The sequence below is a fragment of the Phalacrocorax aristotelis genome, chromosome 1 (assembly GCF_949628215.1).
Source record: "Phalacrocorax aristotelis chromosome 1, bGulAri2.1, whole genome shotgun sequence".
NCBI lineage: Eukaryota > Metazoa > Chordata > Aves > Suliformes > Phalacrocoracidae > Phalacrocorax > Phalacrocorax aristotelis.
Window position 1 is genome coordinate 165,922,567 of NC_134276.1, and position 21,818 is coordinate 165,944,384.

A 21,818-nucleotide genomic window follows, 5' to 3' on the forward strand; every position below is an offset into this window, starting at 1 on the left:
AGGGAGGGCCAAGGAAGGGTATACCTAGCTCTTACTGCTTTCAATTTAGTCCAAGAAAGATAAGTCAAAATTAGAAAATGTGAGGGAACTGCTATTTTCCCAGTGACAGACCTGCTATTCAAGAAGGTGATGAACTGTAACCTTGAACTATGCAAGACCTCAATGTCACTGATATAGCATGATAACCCCTATATTTTAAAATGTTTGCTGGAAGAAACATCAATTCTTAAAACTTTTAGGAAAATTTGACAAAGCATGACCCGGTCATGTTGTAAAATTTATGTAAAAAATGCATTTACCAAACATACACCTCTCCTCTGGCATTAAAGGTTATAAAAAAAATAAATTGCATGAGAAAGAAGATAGTTAATAAATATCAGGGACTGTAAATAAGCAGTAGAACAGAAAAATACAACTGAAGCTGAAAATCTTAGTGCTTCAACTTCCGTACAACTCAGAGATATGTTTTCTATACTTCATACTTTCTAAATCTCTTTTAAAACTAGCATAGTTGATACTCATTTTATCAGTTTAATCATTGACTTATTGCTTAACCTGTCTTGTTACTTAGGTCTTTAAAAGTCAACAGATAATAATACGAAATAAATAAAACCTTTGTCACTCATTCCTACATCGTTTTACGTAACTCCCCTAAATATGAGTTGCAACAGAAACCTTTGAACGGCGTGCCAGTAAAATGGACTGTATTGCAAAGATGCTGATAAAGTCTTGTTTGGAATATTGTCAATTTATTCCAGGAATTTAACTGTAATTAACCAGACTCTTTAGGCTTCTTGAATGTAATAAATCTTTTTTCTGTAAATATACTGCTCCTCATTTCTTCAAGTGGAAAAGCTTGATCTATAACAGCCCAGATACAGTTGTTCTCTTTTTGAAATTGCCAGTAAATGTGGGCAGAGATGTGATGATTTCTGTAATAGGAATGTCAGCCAGCAGGTGCTAAAATGAAATGAGACCTTGACTCACTTTACACCTGACCTTGGACTACTTCAAGGCAATAATTGAGGTGTGAAAAGGCACTGTTTTCCTGTACTCACTCTTGATCCCTCCACTTAATATTACAATTTAACAGTATTTTAGCAATCTAATTCCTAGCCCAGAGTTTTAGAAATTAATTGAAAATTCGAGGTGCCTCCATTTTTGCCTTCAGATGGTGGATACTCACTCACTTCCTGCTGAAAAATTAGATGTTCCTTAATGTAGCTTGTTGGGGGGAATAAAAGGAATTAGAGGTCTGTGTGCAATTGCAGGGGTCTGATATTACTGGGGTCACGGAGGCATACTGGTATAGCTAATATTGCTGGAGTGCTGCCTTGGATGGATATCGGCTCTTTAGGAAGGACAGACCAGGTCAGCCAGGAGGTGGAATTGCCCTGTACATGAGAGCAGCAACCATGCATGGACCTCTGCCTTGGGATGGAGATTGAGCCAGCTGAGAGTTTAGAGGTAGACCAATGAGGGCAATGTTGTGGTGGATATCTCTTACAGACTGTCTGAAGAGGAAGTAGACAAGACCTTCTTTGGACAACTAGAAGAAGTCTCGTGTGCAGCCTGTGGTCCTCATGAGGGACTCTAACCACCCCAATATCTGCTGGAGGCACAATACAGCAGGGACAAATAATCCAGGTAGTTTCTGGAGTTCATTGTTAATAACTGATAACTGATCATAGCTGGTAACAAGTGATTGAGGAACTGAAGAGAGGACATGCTCTGCTGGACCAGATTCTTTGAAACAGGAAGAACTCTTGGGATCATGAGGTCATGGACAGATTTGGCTGCAGTGGCAGTGGGATAGCAAAGTTTAAGATCTAAAGAGGCAGAAACAAGGCAAAAAGCAGGATCATAACCCTGCACCAGGAGAACATACTTTGACCTGCTGAGGACTTGCTTGGAAGAGTCTTATGGAACATGGACCTAGAGAGAAGAGAAGTCCAGAAGAGCTGGTTACCATTCAAAAATCACATACTCCAAGCTAAAGGACAGTCCATCCTGAAAAGCACAAAGTCACACAAAGGCATCAGGAGGTGTACATGGATGAGCAAGGATCTCCTAACATAGAAAAGAAGCATACAGGTGGTGGAGGCAGTGTCAGGTGGCCTAGGAGGAATATAGATCATGCAAACCATGCAGAGGTGGTGTTAATAAAGACAAAACTCACCTGGCATTGCATCTGGTGAGAGATGTGAATGGCAACAAGAAAGGCTTCTAAAGGCGTATCAGCAGCAAAAGGAGAACTAGGGAAAATTTGGGCTGGCTGCTGAACTGGGCAGGGGACTGGGTGACTAAAGACATAGAGAAGGCCAAGGTGTTCAATGCCTTCTTTGCCTCAGTCTTCACTGGTAAGATCAGCATCCAGGAATCCCAGGTCCCTGAGACCAGTGTGCAAGTCCAGAGCAAGAAATACTTGCCATCCATGGAGGAGAATTAACTTAAGGAACATCTAAATAGATTGGACATGCATAGGTCCATGGGATGTACCAAAAGTGCCAAGGGAGCTCCCGATGTCACTGTGAGGACACTTTCAATTGTTTTTGAAGGGTCATAGCAATTGGGAAAGGTTTCTAATGATTGGAAAAAAACCAAATATCACTCCTATCTTGAAGAAGGAGGCAATGAACCTAATAGCCTTCTACAATGTGAAGACTGGCTCAGCAAGCAAGGGGAGAGCGTGGCTTATCAAGGTTTTCAGCACTGCCTCCCATAACAACGTAAGTGACAAGATGGAGTACACACTGGATAAGTACACAGTGAGGTGGATTTAAAACTAGCCTAACTGTTGACCTCAAAGGTTTGGGATCAGCAGCATGAAGCCTGGCTGGAGGTGCTAATCTGTGGTATATCCCAGGGGTCGATACTGGGACTGATATATCTTCATATAAGATGCAGGCTGGGACAGAGTGCACCCTCAACAGCTTTGTAGATGATACAAAACTGGGAGGAGGGGAGGAGTGGTTGACACACCAGGTGGTTGTGCTGCCATTCAGAGGGACCTTGACAGGTTGAAGAAATGGTGCAACAGGAATTTAATGAACTTCAACAAAGGGAAATTAAAATCCTGGACCTTGGGAAGAATAAGCCCATGCATCAGTAGACGCTGGGGCAGGCATGCTGGGAAGCAGCTTAGCAGAGAAGACCCTGGACATCCTGGGTGGACAACAAGTTGAACATAAGCTAGCAATGTGCCTTCATGGTAAAAAAGGCCAACGGCCCCTTGGGCTGTATTAAGAAGAGCATTGCAGACAGGTCAAGGGAGGTGATGCCTTCGCCCTGGTGAGACCCATCTGGACTGCCAGACCCAGGTCTGGACTCTCCAGTGCAAGTAGGACATGGACTTACTGGAGCAAGTCCAGTGAAGAGCCATGAAGATGTTTAAGGGTTTGAAGCACCTGACGTGAGGAGAGGCTGACAGAGCTGGGACTGTTCAGCCTGGAGAAGGTGCAAGGGGGCGCTCATCAGCATGTATGAATAACTGATGGGGTGAAGTAAAGAAGATGGAGCCAGACTCTTCTCAGTGTTATCCAGTGACAGAACAAGAGACAGCAGGCATTAATAGAGGAAAAATTATTTAAACATATGAAAAAACCTTTTTTCACTTTGAGAGTGGTCAAACTCTGAAGTAGGTTGCCCAGAGAGGGTGTGGAGTCTCCACATCTGGAGATATTCGAAACCCAGCTGGACATAGTCCTGGGCAACTGGCTTTAGCTGACCTTGCTTTGAGCAGGAGGGGTGGGACTAGATGATGTCCAGAGGTCCCTTCCAACCTCAACTCTTCTGTGATGCTGTAAGAAGTGATGTGTTGTGGAGTAACAAAATTAACCTGGGTACCTTTCACTAAGGCATCAGCTACAGAAATCCCAGCTCCTCAGAGGAAATGTAGCATCACAAAATAAATTAAAATGTGAAGCCTACTTGCAATTTGGGGGTACACCAGGTGCAGAAACTCAATTTCTGCATGAGTTTGACAGATTTCAGTTGCTCATCTTTAGCTATTCCATAATTTCTGGGGGGAAGCATTAACAAAAGTATTACTGAAGGAAATGCTATGCTACCCAGAAGGATTTGTACCAACCGTTCCTGATGAAGAAAACTGCATGTGTGGTGTGCTGCATTGGAGGATTTGCTGACCTTCAGCTGTTGCAGTAGCTTGATGGCTGAAGGAAACATCCTGTAATTTTTTTCAAACTAACATGTGCCTGTGTCCTCGAAAACCAATCCCAACCATTGACACAAGCCAGAGAACAACTTGTTAGCAAACTTCTCTTACGTGCCATTTTGAAGAGACTGATTCTTTTGTTAAACTTTGGGGAAGTCTTTCCCAATAATTGGCATGAGTCAGCACCATACTTTCTCTGAAAGATACAAAAGTGCTCAAGGACAACTGCTAGATAATCTTCCTGCCTGAGCCATGGTGTGAGAGACCCAGCAGGTTAGTGGGCTTTGGGGCCTGCCCTCACCCCTGCCTTATGCATGCTGCAATTTGTGGTGACTCTGAAGTATTAAGGAGGAGACTTGCCACCAGAGCCAGCTGAACTCATTCAAGCTCCTGCATAACAGCAATAAAAAATATATCCTCCCACTCCACAGGTGGAGGGGGCTAGGTGCAGAGGGGTGCATGGACCAAAGGTACAGCTCAAGAGCACTGAGGGAGGCATGGACTGGGAGCACTGGGGAGAATGGGCACTTGGCTCTGGATGCAGCCTGGGAGACAGAAGGACTTAGCTGTGGGCTGCTCCTTGTCATAAGGAAATATAACAGCAGAGGGTGCCAGTCAGCAAGGGGCATTTTAAGCTGCACACAGCTTTTAATGAAATTGGGATAGAAGTGGTTGCTTGGAAATGGTAAAAGTGTGGATGAAGGATGCAGAAAATTACTTAGAAACACCTGCTGCTTCTCATGCTCCAACAGTTCCTGTAACCAATGCATCCAGCAAGGGTAGGGGACGGGATCCTGACTAGTTTCCCTCCCAGCTTTGTCAGTGACTTTGCTCTCCAGCTCTGTCAAAGTGTGACATTTCCCCTTGTGCTCTGGCAGAGCAGAGGGTGCAGAGCAGGCCAGCGTGGCCTTGACCTTTGGCCAGCCAGGGTAACACCTCAGCTACCTGCCATGGCCCAGCTGCTGCCGCTGTAAGCAGGAACCTCAGCCCAAAATGTCCCTCTTTCTGGGAAAAAACACCACGGGAATTTGCTAAAAAGCAAACCCTTGCTAGTATTGACTCTGTGTCAGCCTCGGGTCTCATACCATTTCATGAGTTAGCAAGGGTCAGGAGAAACCACATGTGAAAACCAGAAAGGTCCAGTGCAACTGTAGCTCTTTTCTGTACTATGCCCAAAATGCTGTAACAGGTGAATCTGCAGCCAGCACAGAGCAATGGGAAATGGGAGTGAACAGTGCAGGACAGAGAGTATTGCATTCCCTTGCTGAGGTAAAACCTACCTGCTGGGGTTAATCCTAGCTGCCTCTGCCTGCTCCATACAGCAGTGTTATTCCACAGGAGTAACATTCTACCCATTCAGGTTGATTGTCCTTCACTTGTTTTTGTCCTTAGCATTAATGTCTTTCACATTTAAATTTGAGTTGCACATTAGTACTATGATTTTTTCCTTGCCCACCATGAATCACCAGGGACACATAAGCTGCTTCCATCTACCTGCAGATTTCTACCAGCACAAACTACAGAACTGAACACTGTCAGGAAATAGACTGGGTCTCTCAGGACATACAGACATCTTTCTTTTGATTACACGCTTGGTGAGAGGACAGGGAACAAACAGATGGGATTGAAGTCCCCTCCCTGAAACAAAAGCAAGTCCCATTCCCCTTGTCTTAATCACGGCATCAGTAAGATTCTCTGACTTCTGCCTTGCTGTTCATTACAGCTATGCCAGCAGAAAGAAAGCACCTGGCATGGTGCTTCTGGTGATGACTGCCAGCTCCTGGGAGCAGAGTTATCTGTATTGGGTACCTTACATATTTCCTGGTTTACAAAAGTTCTTGTCTTCATGAGGTTGGTGCTCCAAAGACCCATGAGACACCACTGGGCAACCACAGCTCTGAGCCAACGGAGGTTTATTTTTCATGAGTTCCAGTGTTTTCCTGACACATATTTAACAAAACAGGCATGACCTCCTCAAAGGAGCTCTGAATTTGTTGTGCAGATAGAATTAAGCCTAAAGAGTCTGAGCACTGACTTTATTGAGCAGATAAATGCAGTTATACATAAACAAATGTAGTCTGTTGGCTGCTGCAGATATCGAATACACTAATTAAATGAGGGGGGAAACAAATCAAATGGCTCAAGATTTTATTATGATGGAGACTTGAAATATCCAAAGGATATGCTCTTGGGGGAAAATGTGTTGGCTCTCATTATGTTATTTTAAACAGAGTTCAGCACGAAGAATTGCAATCTTACTATATTTCTTACATAAATTTCATTCTTTACATATGTAATTTTGCATATAGAAGAGCTGTAAAAAACACTAAGCAGTATAAACACTTTTTCCTGTCACAGCTAGGCATTCTTATCAAATGGAACTTAATAAATAGTTTATATCAGTATGTGAGTAATTAAAAGCATTTTTACAAAGAATCCTACCAGCTTGTCTTCTGCATGTGCGTATAGAGCTGCCATAATGTTATACTGGTAGTAGTGTTATCTAATCCAACATAAGCATTTGGATGACATAAGAATGAGGAGGTTTTAATCTGTCAGTTTGTTTATTCCTGATTTCATGAGAGTTTATATTTAAAATGAGACCTGAGTGAACTCCCCAAATCTTGGGATGATGCAGAATATCAGGTCTTGACCCATCCTGTAGGTTTTTAACTCAAATACCTAGAAGACTCCAAATTCTGTTTCCAGGATTTGGAAGTTGTTTTCTCATCCTTCCTCAGCCCTCTGTCTGCGTCGGCTCTTAGCTGCAACTTGCTGTCTCTTTTTCTCATTTCCCCTCTCTGTTCTTTTAACCACAAGAAATACTCACTCCTCCCTCTTAAAATACAAATCATTTAATAGCTCTTTCAATTGAAAGTCTTTAAAGGAAAATGGGAAGAAAAATAAGATAAGAAATCTGGGTTTTACAAAATATTCCTTTAAAAAAATCCTTAAAATAATGACTAAACTGAAAGATCTCTATAACTATCTGAAAACAGGAGGTAACTGGAAATATTAATGTGAAGCTATGACACATTTTGCATGGTCTTGAATTAATTTTTGCCTTGCTACTTTCAAATTAATTATGTTACACACATGAGAGTCCTCCTGGCACTTTGCTAACACCTGGATACCCTTGTTATATTTTTTTACCCAAAAGTCTGTATATTCTTTTGGAGCAAGTGATTGTTTCCCTGGATAAGTTTCTACTTAGGTGAATTTTCATTGCTTCTGTCATTAATTTTTCCTTTCTTACTATAAGGAACATTTTGTTCAATTCTTACATAAATATAAGAGGAGTATTACTTACCAATAAACTTTTGCTAGTAGTGCCTGGAAAACATCAGGTGTCAAGGAAATAAAAGCTGCAGCTTTCTGTGTTAATAAAGACCAGTAGATAACAACACTGAACACATACCTAAGATTTACTGTCCTACTTTTTCCCTTCTCAGACTTAATATTCCGTGGCCTATCCTACCATTTCACATTATGGAGAGCTGACTCTTCCTCTAGCTTCCTTAAGATCTCTTTGCCAATATAAACCAAATTTTGCTTCCTTCTGCAATCAAAAAGCCATTTTCAAATCAAACTCTGAGTGTATGAGCACTGTCTTATATTTGAAAATATGCAAAAGTTATTTTGGACATGGGGACAGAAAAATATGCAAATAGTACAATAAATGAAGTTTAATCAAGCTAATATTTCTCCTTATAAAACATAATTTGAGTTATTCTCATCCACCAGCATTAGAACCATCACTTTTTTGGAGCCAGGTTGGGATATGCCAGATGTTTGTCCAGTTGTTTAAATGTTACAAATTCTAACATATTTTAAGAATACAATTTTAGCAGAAACACGCTCAGTGATTGCACGCTCTCAGATCCCACAAGGAAAGGCTGTTGGGGCAGGTTGCAGACAGAGACATCCAGCAAAACTGGAGTTACAAAGTCTCTTTGATCCTAATAAGTTGGCTTTATTCTTGGTCATACAGTATGGTGGAAGGGACTGCTTAGATCAAAGAGTTGATTAAGTAACAAAGATTTCCAGGAAAGAAAACTAACTTCCAACCAGTGCTAATGTTTACACTTCATGCAACGTGCCTGAACAATTTTAAACAGATGAAAAGGAAAGGGAGAAAGAGAACCCAAACATCTGATTGTGATTGCCTGGAAAAGCATCGTGGTCTGTGCATAACTTCATCTTGTCACAGATGATATTCTGCCTCTGGAAGCAGTTAAATTTAGAAAAGAAAGCAAGCACTTACTTAAATGCAAAAGCTTGTCCAAATGTTTTTAAACCATTTCTTTCAGGGAATTAAATAATGCTCAAATGTCCATTGAAGTCAAACTTCCACTGAACTAAATCAGTGCAGTCTGTGGATACAAAATGAACCCACTAAACTGAGCTCCTCACTGTATCATATGTCACTTGTGACAGCTGTGACACATGTCTATAACAGTAAGAAACAGCAGCTACTTTCACCACAGAGGCAACTGAGGTCTCCTGCTGGCTGGCCATTTCCCAGAGTTTGAGGATGTTTGTACTTCTTCGTTATAACAACAGCATTCACTCCCTTTGTGTTCCTCTTAGTGAGACAGGAAAGTTACCCTTTATCATTACTGGAAAAAATCATGCTTCTTCTCAGAAAGCATTACTGACTCTGGAATAGTCCATTGTCTGGTCTTCTCTTTACTAAGGCCAGCTGATTCTCTTACTCTTTCCTCTCTGCCAGATTTATATTTATACAGCTTCTTATATTAAATCTTTTCATAATACTATTTTCCTTGTTAAGAGTTCCTATAGTAACTACATGCATGCTATGTGGTTGGAGAGGGAGGAAGAAGCTCTTTGGTTTGCGCATATGCAAAGGGGCCCTCTCTCTTTCATAAGATGTGGTGGACATTGCAAAATAGTTTGACAGCAGCTAGTCCAGCTTTTCTGATATACTGGTGAGAACATTTGACTCAAGATCCTGCCACTTAAATCCCCAAATGTTGACTATAACCTGCAAGAAAGAAGATATTTTCTTATATCTGTTCCAAACTTCAGTAGTGAAATAAGCAACTCTAGTCTAAACTGAATCTTAGAATTTTGAAAAAATATTGTTTTTCTGTCCTAACAGACTAAAGCTATATTTTTTTTAGTAGCTTATTAATAACCTGCATTGTGTCAAGGTAGGATTGAGCTGTACTATAACAATACCCATATCATTAAATTATCTGCAGATAAAGATTTTTTAAATCCTCACTGGAGTCAAATTAGGCATGCATCCATTCACTTTACTTTACTTCTCATCTGTATATAGTTGTAGATTGGATTTTGCTGGGTAGAAAAGGAACCAGACACATGAAAAAAGAATCAGCTAACTTCCTGGTGTCCCTGTTTAATTACATTTGAAGGGAAGATAAATCATCCATGGATTCAAATGAAAGTACAAGTGTAATTCCACTCATGGTATTCAGTTGAACTTCAACAAAATAACAAAATGCATATTAGAAATGTTCAAATCTCATGTGCATCACAGTGGCTATATATGGTACATGAGAACAATAATACTAAAACATCACAAAGCACATCGTAGGCTAGACAGGAGAGCTTTCACTTGAATTTAATGAGGCAGTAATCATAATGAAAGACAAATTAAATCACAGTTTACTGAAAATCTCAATTCTGAAAAGAGTATTAATGCCACAATGAGTCTCTGAGTTGCAGCTAACTGCTTGAGATGATACAGCATGCTTCACTGGTTGATTCTAAAAATGGTAGAATAAGGCTGAAGCCACTTTATACTCTCAAACATATACCAATGGCAAAATAAAATTACTTTCAGACACACATACGCTGTTAACTCTCAAATGGTACAGTACTTCATTTGTAGCAACAGTAAGAGTGAGGCATTGAAATGTTACAGATCCAGAACTAAAGACTTTACTCGTGTAAGTAAGCTTATTCACCTAAAAGAGGATTGTTGGTCTTGAGGCCAGAACTCTATCAGTATAATACTAGAAAAATATATTTAAATTACTTCACAATAATTAATTGAGTGAGAAACTTAATCCCAACAGGACTAAGATTTCCTTTCATAAGGATTAATAATATTGCATCACTAACGATGATTTTGTATTCAAAATTATTTCATGCCAGCACAAAATCTTGGGTGGGGGGGAGGAGAAATCTCACAAGTATCCATTTTATTGCCTTATCCAGACTCTGTGGGCTATGCATATAAAGCAGACTGTCAATCAATTTGAAGGAGCTGTTGAAGCAATACTGTGCCCCCTCTGCTACATGTTCCTGTTAATGTTCCTGTTATTGAGTGACTGTTAGTAATCAGTTACAGTGTACTGCAGTAAAACTGCTTTTCTTTCAGCATGAGCTTGCAGTTTGACATGGGCTAAGCAGCTCAAATGCCAACATACAGGATTCCTAAAAAGGCAAAGCAGGGCCACTCAGGGCAGACTTTCATGCCACTGGAGTCCCAGTAATTACATATATCACTGTGGATCCACTGCCTGATATGACCTTATCCTTTCTTGTTCAGGTGAGAAGATGAGGACACTCCTTGGTCCTACGGTCATAGGCTTGCACCAGGCAGGATTTGTGCCAGGGCTGGTCATCTCCTAATGGGTGCAGGAGCCCCTCCCAAGGGGATACAGTGGCTGAGCAAGGATTTAGTATCACTTCTCTCAGTCCCATTGTTGTTAGCCTTCTTCCATGCTATTAGAAGGGAACTACCACCCGTCGCATCTAGCCACGTGGCCAGATGTTACACAATTGAATAAGAAAATAAATGTGGATACCAGATGATTTGGGGCAGCTAGGCAGAAGGGGGGATGGGAGTAGCTGCTATACAAACCTTACAATTTCAAGCATTATGACAAATCTTGAAAATTTCCATTTTCATAATAGTAAGAAGTCTGTTCTTCGATGTCTTGAGTTACTTGCTTTTGCTTTTTCCATTCCCTTCTCTGTATTTCACTGTTTTGACTGGTAGCACCGTACGTTTTCTTTGGACTTACAAAAGTTTCATTGTTCATCTCTGTTTCTTCAGCTAGTTCATCCTGATCAATTATGCCACATTTCTCTTCATTGAGGTTTTCAGGGTCAGCCCATTCCTGCTTCTCCCCAGAAGCAAAGATAGCATAGAATATCACTCCACTGTAATGCACCAGGGCTGCGATCAGAAAGACGTTTTGCCATTCTTCCCGGGTCTGAAAGAATGGTGCAGACCTCATTAAGTTTGCAGTAAAAAGGAATATTACTCTATTAATTAGACCATGAATTAGCACATATTGAACAATGACCATGATCACTGTTTGATTCCTGATGTTACAAATAGAATGATTTATAAGAGTCATCGTGAAGATTTCTTTTTTTAACAGCAGTTAATAATTAAAACATGGGAATTTTTTTTTCTCACAGTGATGTTCCTCTCTTGCATGTGAAATATTCATGGAGTTGGAAATGCAGGGATTTCTATAAGTTAATCTTATTGTAGATAAGTGATTGCTAAGGAATCCTGCCAAGGATGTGTTGTAGAGAAGTTTCCCATGTCCTGTAAGCATTACCCAGTAGTATGGAGATATTGCAGGGATCCAGCCTCAGGTGGTATGAAATAATATCTCGCTGCACAGATAATTAGTTTATGATAGCTGAGAACCTGACCCCTGTGATATTGTAAAAGCGAATGTTTAAAACAGGCAACAACAGAAAACAGCTGCAGAGATCGGTGATGAAATGGAGTTCCAAGGATGCTTCGAACTGTCTTAACTTTTGTTACATTACCTAATCCTTTTACTAGAAAACATGGAGAAATGTTACCTTATGTTTTGTCATTGCACCAACGATGAGTGGGCACACCATGCCTGACAGCGTCCCCACACCATTGGAGATCCCCATCAGAATGCTGGCATAACGTGGGGCTATGTCCAAGTGATTCACATTGAATCCTACAACAAATGAGAGATAACAGTCAACTATACAGCTTTGTACTACCAGGCCAACAGGTCTTTCTACAGCCATTCTGGCTGAAGAACCCTGAAAAAGGTAGGAAACACCATCACAAAATATATGAGAAAGAAGGGTAGTATTTTCTTGGTGATAAGGGTAGAAGGTATGTTACAACTCTCTATTCCTTTTCAAAACCTATTTTTCCCCACCTATGGGGATCATGTTGTATAGTTTGTGTTGGCCTCATTTGAAGTATCCGTGCTTCCCATCTTCTCATACTGAAACAATGCACTCAGCAAACATTTTTACTTAAGGAATGAATGCTTCATATTTATCAAATGTCTGATATCTTTTTATTTAGGTAGTAGTGGTTTTTAGTACACATCTGCTGGTACTTCAAGTAGCAGTTTAACAACATGATGAAAAAACAGAATATAAACCAGTAGGAAAACTAATTACCCTTACTGTAGCATATCATCTGGGTACATATTTTATTAAGAAATAAAAACAAAGTAAAAATCAGCTCAGATAATTATCTTGCTTTAGGTAATGAAAATTAGTTGTATGAGCTATGGATGATCAGAAGAAAGAATGATGAATTCCAAACCCATGGGATTAAATACAGTAAAAAGTTGAGTACTGGGAAAATCCTGCGATAAAATTTGCTGATAGAAATGGCCTGCTATGCACACACCTCATAACTGAGTAGCAAAACTACTTCCCATCTGCATAATTCTGAAACAACTGAAGACCAGCATTTACTTTGCTGGTCAATTTGCTCAGTAGATCATCTTCTTGGCAGTCTGCTAGCTGATGGCCTTTCATCTTCATAACAAAAGGGTTTTTTATTAACAATGATGGTACTGGTGGAGCTACAAAAGTCAGTCTGAGACTGATGAGACCCAAGAAAGTGTTAGAAACAGCTGTTCTGGAGAAGGGCTTGTTATAGGACACAACAGAGAGAGGACTGACCTAGAAAGCAGAAACTGGCATCTAGGGCTGGGAGAGGAGTTGCAACTGATAGCCTTTGAGAAGCTATTCATTCCAGAGTAATTCTGCCTCTCTCCTTTTAGGGATACTGTTTATGCAAGAAGAAAAGGTGGCTGACACTGTAAAAGTATATTAGAAAATAACAGCCCAAAGATGATGTAAACTGGAGTCACTAAAGAGCAGGTTCTTGCAAAGCTTCATGTCCTAAGTGCAATACATTTCATAGATACTGAAGTAAATGATTTCTGATATGGGAAGAAATAGAGAATACCCCATAAGCAGCCACGTTAAGAGCAAACAATAATAGAAATGATGACAGTAACAGTGAGGATAATAACATCACTTTTGTCACTAATAGTAAAACCAATAATAAGACTAATTCTTACCTGAAATTGCAAAGCCACTGAAACCTACTGCTAACACCAGAAAGGAAATAGCCACACCTTTTGTATGAGAATAACCAACCACCAAAAGCAAGGTTGCTTCCATCCCAAAGCCTTCAAATGAAACACATGGGAGTAAGTTACATTTGAATTACTGTTGGTCCAGAGATACCAATAAAGTCTAGCCAGAATAGCAACTTAAAATGAGACAAAATTCTTTTATATCTTACAGCTATTCTTGAACAACCTTGACACCTTTGTGGATTTGCAGAAATACCTGAATATTAATTGTTTGAGAATATACTTTTTTCCTCATTGCTGTGTAAATGACCCAAGCAACTGGTGACATTAACTCACTGAACAGTACAAGGGAACAATGAGAAAGTAACTGTGTGCAAAGCTCTGAACAATTCAGAAACACACAAACATGGTAGGGAAAGGAGAAAATAAATTCCTGCCTTCAATTTCTCATGGTTGTAGCGATTTGAGATGATCTTGGCAAATGGAGCAAAAGAGCGTTTTTCAGGCAAGTGTGCCACCACCACAGTAGGACAGCCCTGAGTATGACAGGGAACTTCCAGTCTCTGCCATTACTGCAAATTAACATTTTCTAGTATGTAACGTCACAATCCTTCTGTTTATTTTTTTTTAATGAGACTGAAAATAGGCCCTGAAAACACAATGACTCTGAGAATCCTTTGTGAAGACGCATAGCCAAGCTGCATGGCATCTCTGACTGCAGGCATCTCTATTTCAGGCAGCCTGTGCTGTCCGTAAATAGTTTAAGCCAGGAAGTGGCAAATGAGAGCAACTCCACATGCTATCTGGCTTGAAATTTTTCTCTAATTTAGTATCTTCCTTACATGTAGATGTCACTGATTTTTCAGTTCAGTGACTGAACTGGAAACAAATTATTTTGTGCTGAGTTAAAATGAGTCAGTCTGTCCCCTGTTGTTTTTTTCTTTTACCCAACCCTTCCAGCCTAAACTTGCCAGTGGATTCTGCTGGAAGTAACACATGGGAAGATGGCCAGTTATTGCAAGGCTGTATCCACTGGGAAAGGATCTCTCCAGCACCACAGTACATGGTTAACTTTGTACAAGTTTGAAGGATGAGGTCTATTTGATCACACTAATCTCCTGGGCCAGTCCCTATTGCCCTTCTATTTATTAACCAGGTTTCTTGCCTCCTTCCTTTTTAAAAGCACACTTACATGTGTTTTATAGCATAAGGATGTCTAACGTCAGCTCTCCATTAAATGCTTCAGATTAACCCGCTGCATGCAAATGCAGTCTAAGGTAATTTGTCTCGTTACAATTAAACATGGACCAAACTGAGATATTTGCATCAACTGTGGCGCACAGTTGAAATATAGTATTTTCAGAATCCAGTAGTACCTCCGCAATTCATGACCTTCCTTACAGTGGTAGTGGTTAAAATCTTCCTGCTCCGTAAGAAGTCAGCTAGCTGCCCTCCAATGGGTACGATGATTGTCATGACCATGTGAGGAACTGCCGACAAAAGGCCAACCTGCAATTAGACAAATGAGTGCTTACTGTTCATGTCCTCCCTCAGGATTTAGGGGAAAAAGAATAGGAACCATACCTTTTCTTCATCTCTTCTGCACGCCCCCCCCAACGGACACATTTTTATACTGGATCCTTGTGTGGGAGGATTGCAGACCAAGACCTGAGTGACCCTAGGATGGAGTGACCTTACGATGGAGACTCCACAACCTCTCTGGGCAACCTGTGCAAGTGCTCATTCACCCTCAGAGTAAAAAAGTGTTTCCTGATGTTCAGATAGGACCTCCTGTGTTTCAGAATGTACCCATTACCTCTGGTCCTGTCACTGGGCACTTCTGAGAAGAGCCTGGCTCTGTCTGCTTTGCACCCTCCTGTCAGGTATTTGTATACATTGATGAGATCCACCCTGAGCCTTCTCTTCTCCAGGCTAAACAGTCCCAGCTCTCTCAGCCTTTCCTCATAGGAACCAGAGAGGCTCCAGTTCCTTAATAATTTTTGAGAACCTTCATTGGACTCCCTCCAGTATGTCCATGTCTCTCATGTACTAGGGAGCCCAGAACTGGACACAGTACTCCAGGTATGGCCTCATCAGTGCTGTGTAGAGGGGAAAGATCACCTTCCTCTATCTGCTGGCAATACTTTGCCTAAGGCAGTGCAGAATACCATTCACCTCCTTTACCACAAGGGCACTTTTCTGGTTCATGTTCAACCTGGTGTTCCACCAGGACCCCCAGGTCCTTTTCTGCAAAGCTGCTTTCCAGCTGGGTGGCCCTCCAGCAAGCACTGGTGCATGGGCTTGTTTGTCCCCAGGTGTAGGACTTTGCACTTCCCTTTGCTGAACTTCATGAGATTCCTGTCAGCATATTTCTCCAATCTGTCGAGGTCCATCTGGATCTCTGGTGTATCAATCTCCTGGTGATCAGCCTCTCCTTCCAGTTTTTGTGTCATCTGCAAACTTGCAGCAAACTTGCTGCCCCATCAGCCAGATCATTAATGAAGATGTTGAACAGGATCACACCCAGTATTCACGCCTGGGGTACACTGCTAGTTACTGGCCTACAACTAGACTTCATGCTACTGGTCACCACCCTCTGGACCCAGCCATTCAGCCAGTTTTCAATCCACCTCACTGTCTACTCAACCAGCCCCTATATCAACAGCTTGTCTATGAGGATCTTACCAGAGACGGTGTCAAAGACCTTACTCAAGTCTAGGTAGACAATATCCATTGCTCTCCCCTTGTCTACCAGGCCAGTCATTTCATCATAGAAGTTTATCAAGTTGCTTAAGTATGGCTTGCCTTTGGTGAATTTTCTGCCAAAGGGTTATTACTGGTTCTGTTAGCTCTGGTACTTATCCCAGATATGCAAAAATATTATTTTGCAGAGTTTTAGTGATCAGGATGTCAGCTTCTAGAAGCTTTTCTTCAAAGAAATAATTTAGTGAGAAGGTTTTTTTTTAGGATGTGCAACCTCCTTACATTGACACTGAGTCAGTTTTACATTAGTTTTTAACTCGTGAGGTACACAGAGGTGTAACTCTAGCATTTGTGAAAGGCAATTTAGAATAAACAAACCTACATTATCTTCGTAGCCCCATTCTTCATCTCCATGCTGCACTTGGCCATTCAGAGTGGCATTGGTACCACAACAGCATTGCAGACCATGGGCACACTAGTGCTTCCAGACCACACAGGTAACGATGATGTTTGTTATTAGTTTGCAGGATTAGACTTGCTTGAAAACAATTTACAATATAGCAAGTAGATTTTTTAAAGGAATGTTGGGAAAACTTTTCTAAAACAAATATTCTGAGGTCTTCATTCATGCTCTGAAGAGGGAGTGTTACAATACTGGCTTTAATGAAGTGCCAGCAGCAGGGAATATCAATCTATACAGAATCTGATCCCCCATTGTAAATGAAAAGTAATGAAATTAAAAAAATAAAATTACCTGGCAAGTAATGCTGAACTGCCAGCACTGAACAAAATGTACATTACTATTTACTTACCTTGTGGTTTTCATGATATATGGCTTTTTTAATCAACTCTTTCCCAAAACAACTTTTCAGTTCTTTTCTTTTGCTAATAATTTGATGCTAGCAAGCTTTAATTTCTACCTGTTTTTCAGAAATATGTAATCCCAACTACAGTGAATAATCTACTGTAATGACTCCAGAGATCTCGGGATCTTTAAGCACTCTGTATCTCCTAGGGTAAGGGTTGAAGGTCACTGCTTCATCTCAGATTTACCTTGCTTATTGCAAACCCAAAGACTTCTTCAAAGTAAGCAGGCTGACTTATAAGGAGCAAATAGAAGGTCCAGCTTCTGCAGAAGTTTGCCACAATGATTGCATAAACTGGCATTGAAGTGAAAAATCTCTTCCAGGGAGTACTAAATTTCTAGGGGGAAAAAAAGAAATAAAATATTGAAGGCATTTTTGAGTAGGCAAACGGCAGAATAAGGAGCCCATTATCTCTTAGTATCAGGACTATCCAGTACATTGCATACAATTTACGCTGCAAGTCATTTACAATGCAAGTGACAGATATCTCCTGGGTTAATGGCGAAAGACGAGTAACTTTCTTAGAATAGTTAGAATTTTTAAGATGACTACTGTATTATTATTGCTCTGCTTACTGAAAATACACAAGGTCTTCTGGAATCCTGCTGTTGGGATGACAGGATCAATAACAGAATCAAAGAAAACTAAAGAAAACCTTGTGCTGTTCCCCACTTTTTGGCATGATGTAGTTTGAGACATTCCACTGAAGGGACTGTGAAAAAAAGATTATCCAAGCTAAGAAATATATGGTAGCGCAGCAACAAGCAGCTCCCTGCTTCAATGCAATTCGTTTAATTCAGCAAAAAAAAGTCTACGGTAGAGGATCTAATTTCTATAACCTGCTTTTGGCATCTCCAGTTTCTATTTATGCCTCAATACTCCATACAGCAGGAACCAAAAACACTTCAGAGCCCTATTCTCTTAGAGTCGAATTCAAATCAGAAGCTGAAATATGTAACTATGGCAATATACGCTGACATTCTCCTTTTTTTTTTTTAAATGGTAGTTGTGTTCTACAGGCAACCGTATGCCTGCGGTCATGTGTGGTAGTACTAGCATGGTGGTAGTACTAGAGTCCTCTGCAGTAAAACCACTGTACAGCAAGGGGAAAACCATGACCTGCAAAGAGTATATGTGTCTTCAGCCAAGACCTGTGTGACTTCGGTCAAACTTCAGGAGCATGCGCAAAAGCCAGTCTTGTACTTTATGCTCTTAGCAAGGCTATTACACAAAACATGGAGAAAAAGAGTTTGGAGTTATTTTGCTCCAGAATGTTCTAGAGTAAAAGCCAAGAAGGAATGGTTTATCAAGAAACAGCTTTTTTTTCACCACTAGCAAAATTTACTTATCTCAGGAAATGGAGGGAAGTTTGATGGGAAAATATGTTTTAGTTTTAAGTTTCCAGAATTTTCCAGGATCCTCTCAGAGAGAGGATAGAAGTCTTAAAACAATGAGCTGAGCGACTGTGAGAGTGAGCAGGGCAGAAACCCTGTCCTTAACCTTTCAGAATTTCAATCATCCTTAATAAGAGCTCAAAAGGCAGCTGGATAATTTAACATCTGCAGCCAGTTTCTTATTTAGCTACTTCCATTAATATTTTTTAGAACAAACATGATAGTTACTCAATAGCAGGAGATTAGAGTGTGTGGTTACTCATCTCTCCCGCATCCCTCCCCCTCTGTAGATTAGGGAGGCCCTATAAACTGAAACAGCACTGTGTGTTTTGCCTCTTGCTGAACTCATCCTGTCTAGCTGCATGAGCCTGATCCTGTAATTTTCGTAAAAGGAAAGGCCCCTAAATTTCAACATCAAATAGTTCTGCTGCTCTTATGCAGCTAATAGTATCCATCCAGTCACACGCTGATCTTGTATGAAGTGCTCACTATAACCAGAAAAGCGTTTTTTACTTACACTTGCACTAGCTAGGCTGGCTCCTTCTCCAATACTTGTTTCTATATATATTCTTTCTTCATTGGTTATTGTTGGATGTGCAGCAGGGCTCTCATAGGCATGAAGCAGCCAGAACATGTACCAAACAATCCCAAACATTCCTGGAGAGGTGGGAAAAGCAAAGTTTGGTTTTAAAAACCAATAAAACCACACTTTGGTATCTGTAGGCCTTGAAGTTCATTTCAAGAGCCAATTAAACCAAATCTGTGTAGAAAATATGCCCACGGAAGTAAGAAAATATAATTAACTCTGTGTATATTGTATGCCTGTTTGCAAAGCGTTTGAGCATTTTGTCACGTATTACATGATACACCTGGGGCAGAGGAAAGGCAGAAGCAAAGTTTTATGTGGGACTTGGGGAGGGAAAAAAGCAGACCAGTCGTAACATGGTCATAACCTGCATAAAAGAACTTCACAATCAGATTGTGATGGTAAATCTTATCTGTGTTCTGTGTCTCCAGAGAAAACCCAGCTTAACTGCGTTGCTGATGTGGAAGACCGGGTTTGAGCCAGCTCTGCCACGTACTGTGGAGGGAAGCACCAGGCCCCACAGATCAGCCATGATGCCGTACCCATGTGATGGGACCACATTGTAAAGGTGACACTGCTTTTACCGAGGGTGAGCAGCATGGGGAGAAGGTTTCAGAGGCATTTGGCTCCCCATCAGCAGCATATGCTGCAGCATTCACTGTTAGTGTGTATTGCGGGACACATATCGTGTTTGTCCTACAGAGCAACATTTGCAACTGCATCCAACCCTGCCACTGGGTGACCATGGGCTGTAGCCTGGTTGTTATGATTTTAAAACATTTTACAACAGATGATTACAAAATAAAAGCTTTCAGAAGCTGCAATAAGTAGGGAATAAATTGGAATACCCATCTGCAACCTCTTCATTCACCAAAACATCTTTGGTCCATACTTGTTATACAGGTTTAAAAAAGCTGCTGGCAGTACCAGTCTAGTCACAGAGATCCTTTATGTTAAGCAACTCACCATAAATATAAAAGACTGATGACCATCCTATATACTGTACCAGCACACCTGCCAGCGGCATGGCGACCACCGCACCTGCATAAGACCCTGAGGAGAAAAAGGATTAAGAAAACATGTCAGCTATGATAGGCAAGCCCAGCCTCCAGCACAGGTGCTCATGGGGGTAGAACTGGGGCCTCTGGCTGATTGGTACCATGATTTCTTGTGAATGTGGGGAATGGGATGGCTACTGAAAAATTTAGATTGGGGTGGTGGGAAGGAGTAGCCCTCACTGGTGTGGGATCACGAGTCTCCTTTTGAAGCTAGAAGGGCTGTGCCCTGCAGGTAAATGGGTTTCGCAAAGCTGAGAAGAAGCTGATGGTAAACCACCATGCAGGCATAAGCTATATGCACTGAAGTGGGGAATCCCACCTAATCCCATGGCATAAAAGGTGAGCTCCGGAGAAGCTAATGGCCCAAATTTCTGAAGTCTTCTTGGTGTCCAGAAATCCTCATGGTTGCAGATATGCTGGGAGGCTCTTGTCGTGGCTGTAGCCACATGACCCCACAAGTGCTGCTAATGGAGGACTTGTTCAGACCAACCCTGAGTCTGTTTAACCATGTCAGTTCATATCAGTGGCATGAATAAACAGCTGGAATAAATAGGCAAAAGTTTACAGGGGAAAAAAAGGATTAAAAAAGTGGTCTGTGCCAAGGTTTCTGATTGGGAAATATATAATACTGCTGAAATATATTTCCGAGTGTCTTGTAGAAAGAGATGAGTATTTGCATGCTTGGAAAGGACCCTGAAGACCCTAGGGAGAATTTATGCAATCTGGACACTTGGTTTCAGTGCAAGAGGGTGCCAATGGCTTCACATGCAAGAAGTGTTGCTTTGAATTATTCTAGGAGATTAGATAATTGTGGTTTTGAGAGTATTACATACTTTGTTAATGAACATTTGTTAATGCTCTACTCATTAGCAAATACTTCTTTGCAATGGTTCACAGTGACCCTTCTTCCTTGTCTCTGTGTAATTCATTTTTCCTATAGCAATAGCAAAGCCTTAAGCAAGAATACAGTCAAAGAAACCAGGAACCTGGTTAACATGGAGTTTCCTAGTTTTTCCACTGTTCCTGTGTACCTTTCAAGTGCAAGAATTGATGATCTGTAGCCACTAAAATGGGTGCTGAGCTTCAGGATGGATCTTTCTCTAACTGGTGCTAGAATTTCAAAGAGAGCACTGAGGGTAGAGAGGTTTCTACAGAAAACTAAATAATCACTAAATCCTAGAGTAATCTGCAGTAAAAATAAATGCCATAATATGAAAAGCTGCTTTTTTTTTTCTTGTTTCACTCCATCTTTTGCCCTTTCTCCTGTATTTTAGTGCTGTATTTTTCATAGCCTTTCATTCCATTGTTGATGGACAGACTGTTTTTTCCTGAGACTTTTACATTTTCTGTTGAATACTCTCTCTCAGACAGTCATCTTCAGCTGGCTTTGCCTCACCACCTGCATTTATTTTCAGTTTCCTTTTCTGCCTTACCCAACTGCTTCAACGTCCTACCATTTCTGATTTTTCTTAAGTATTTTTAGACATCCACTCACCATTGCAATTACCCTGTTAAAAAGGGGAAGGAACACACCAAATACAGGTGATGAGGGTATCTTAGAGGATGGGAAATGACAGAGTGAACTAATGAGCAGGGCCTTTTCCTTCACTGCCAGCACAGCTCATTTGAAGTTACAGCAGAACGATTCCTGCTCTGCACTCTGCATATCTGGACCTTTTAGGGTACAAAAGCA

General features: G+C 40.9%; 1 protein-coding gene across 1 annotated transcript in view; it reads right to left on the bottom strand.

Moving 5' to 3' along the window:
• Nucleotides 1–9,612: 9,612 nt before the first annotated feature.
• SLC17A8 (solute carrier family 17 member 8) overlaps nt 9,613–21,818 on the bottom strand; it is a 29,996-nt gene continuing 17,790 nt past the window's right edge. Inside the window, exons 6-12 of the mRNA XM_075099486.1 lie at nt 20,034–20,120; nt 18,999–19,138; nt 17,275–17,424; nt 14,895–15,027; nt 13,501–13,611; nt 11,996–12,123; nt 9,613–11,385 (exon numbers count right to left, since the gene is read on the bottom strand). Coding sequence (XP_074955587.1) covers nt 11,047–11,385; nt 11,996–12,123; nt 13,501–13,611; nt 14,895–15,027; nt 17,275–17,424; nt 18,999–19,138; nt 20,034–20,120 — 1,088 coding nt within the window. The 3' untranslated portion in view covers nt 9,613–11,046. The remainder of the gene's footprint in view (nt 11,386–11,995; nt 12,124–13,500; nt 13,612–14,894; nt 15,028–17,274; nt 17,425–18,998; nt 19,139–20,033; nt 20,121–21,818) is intronic.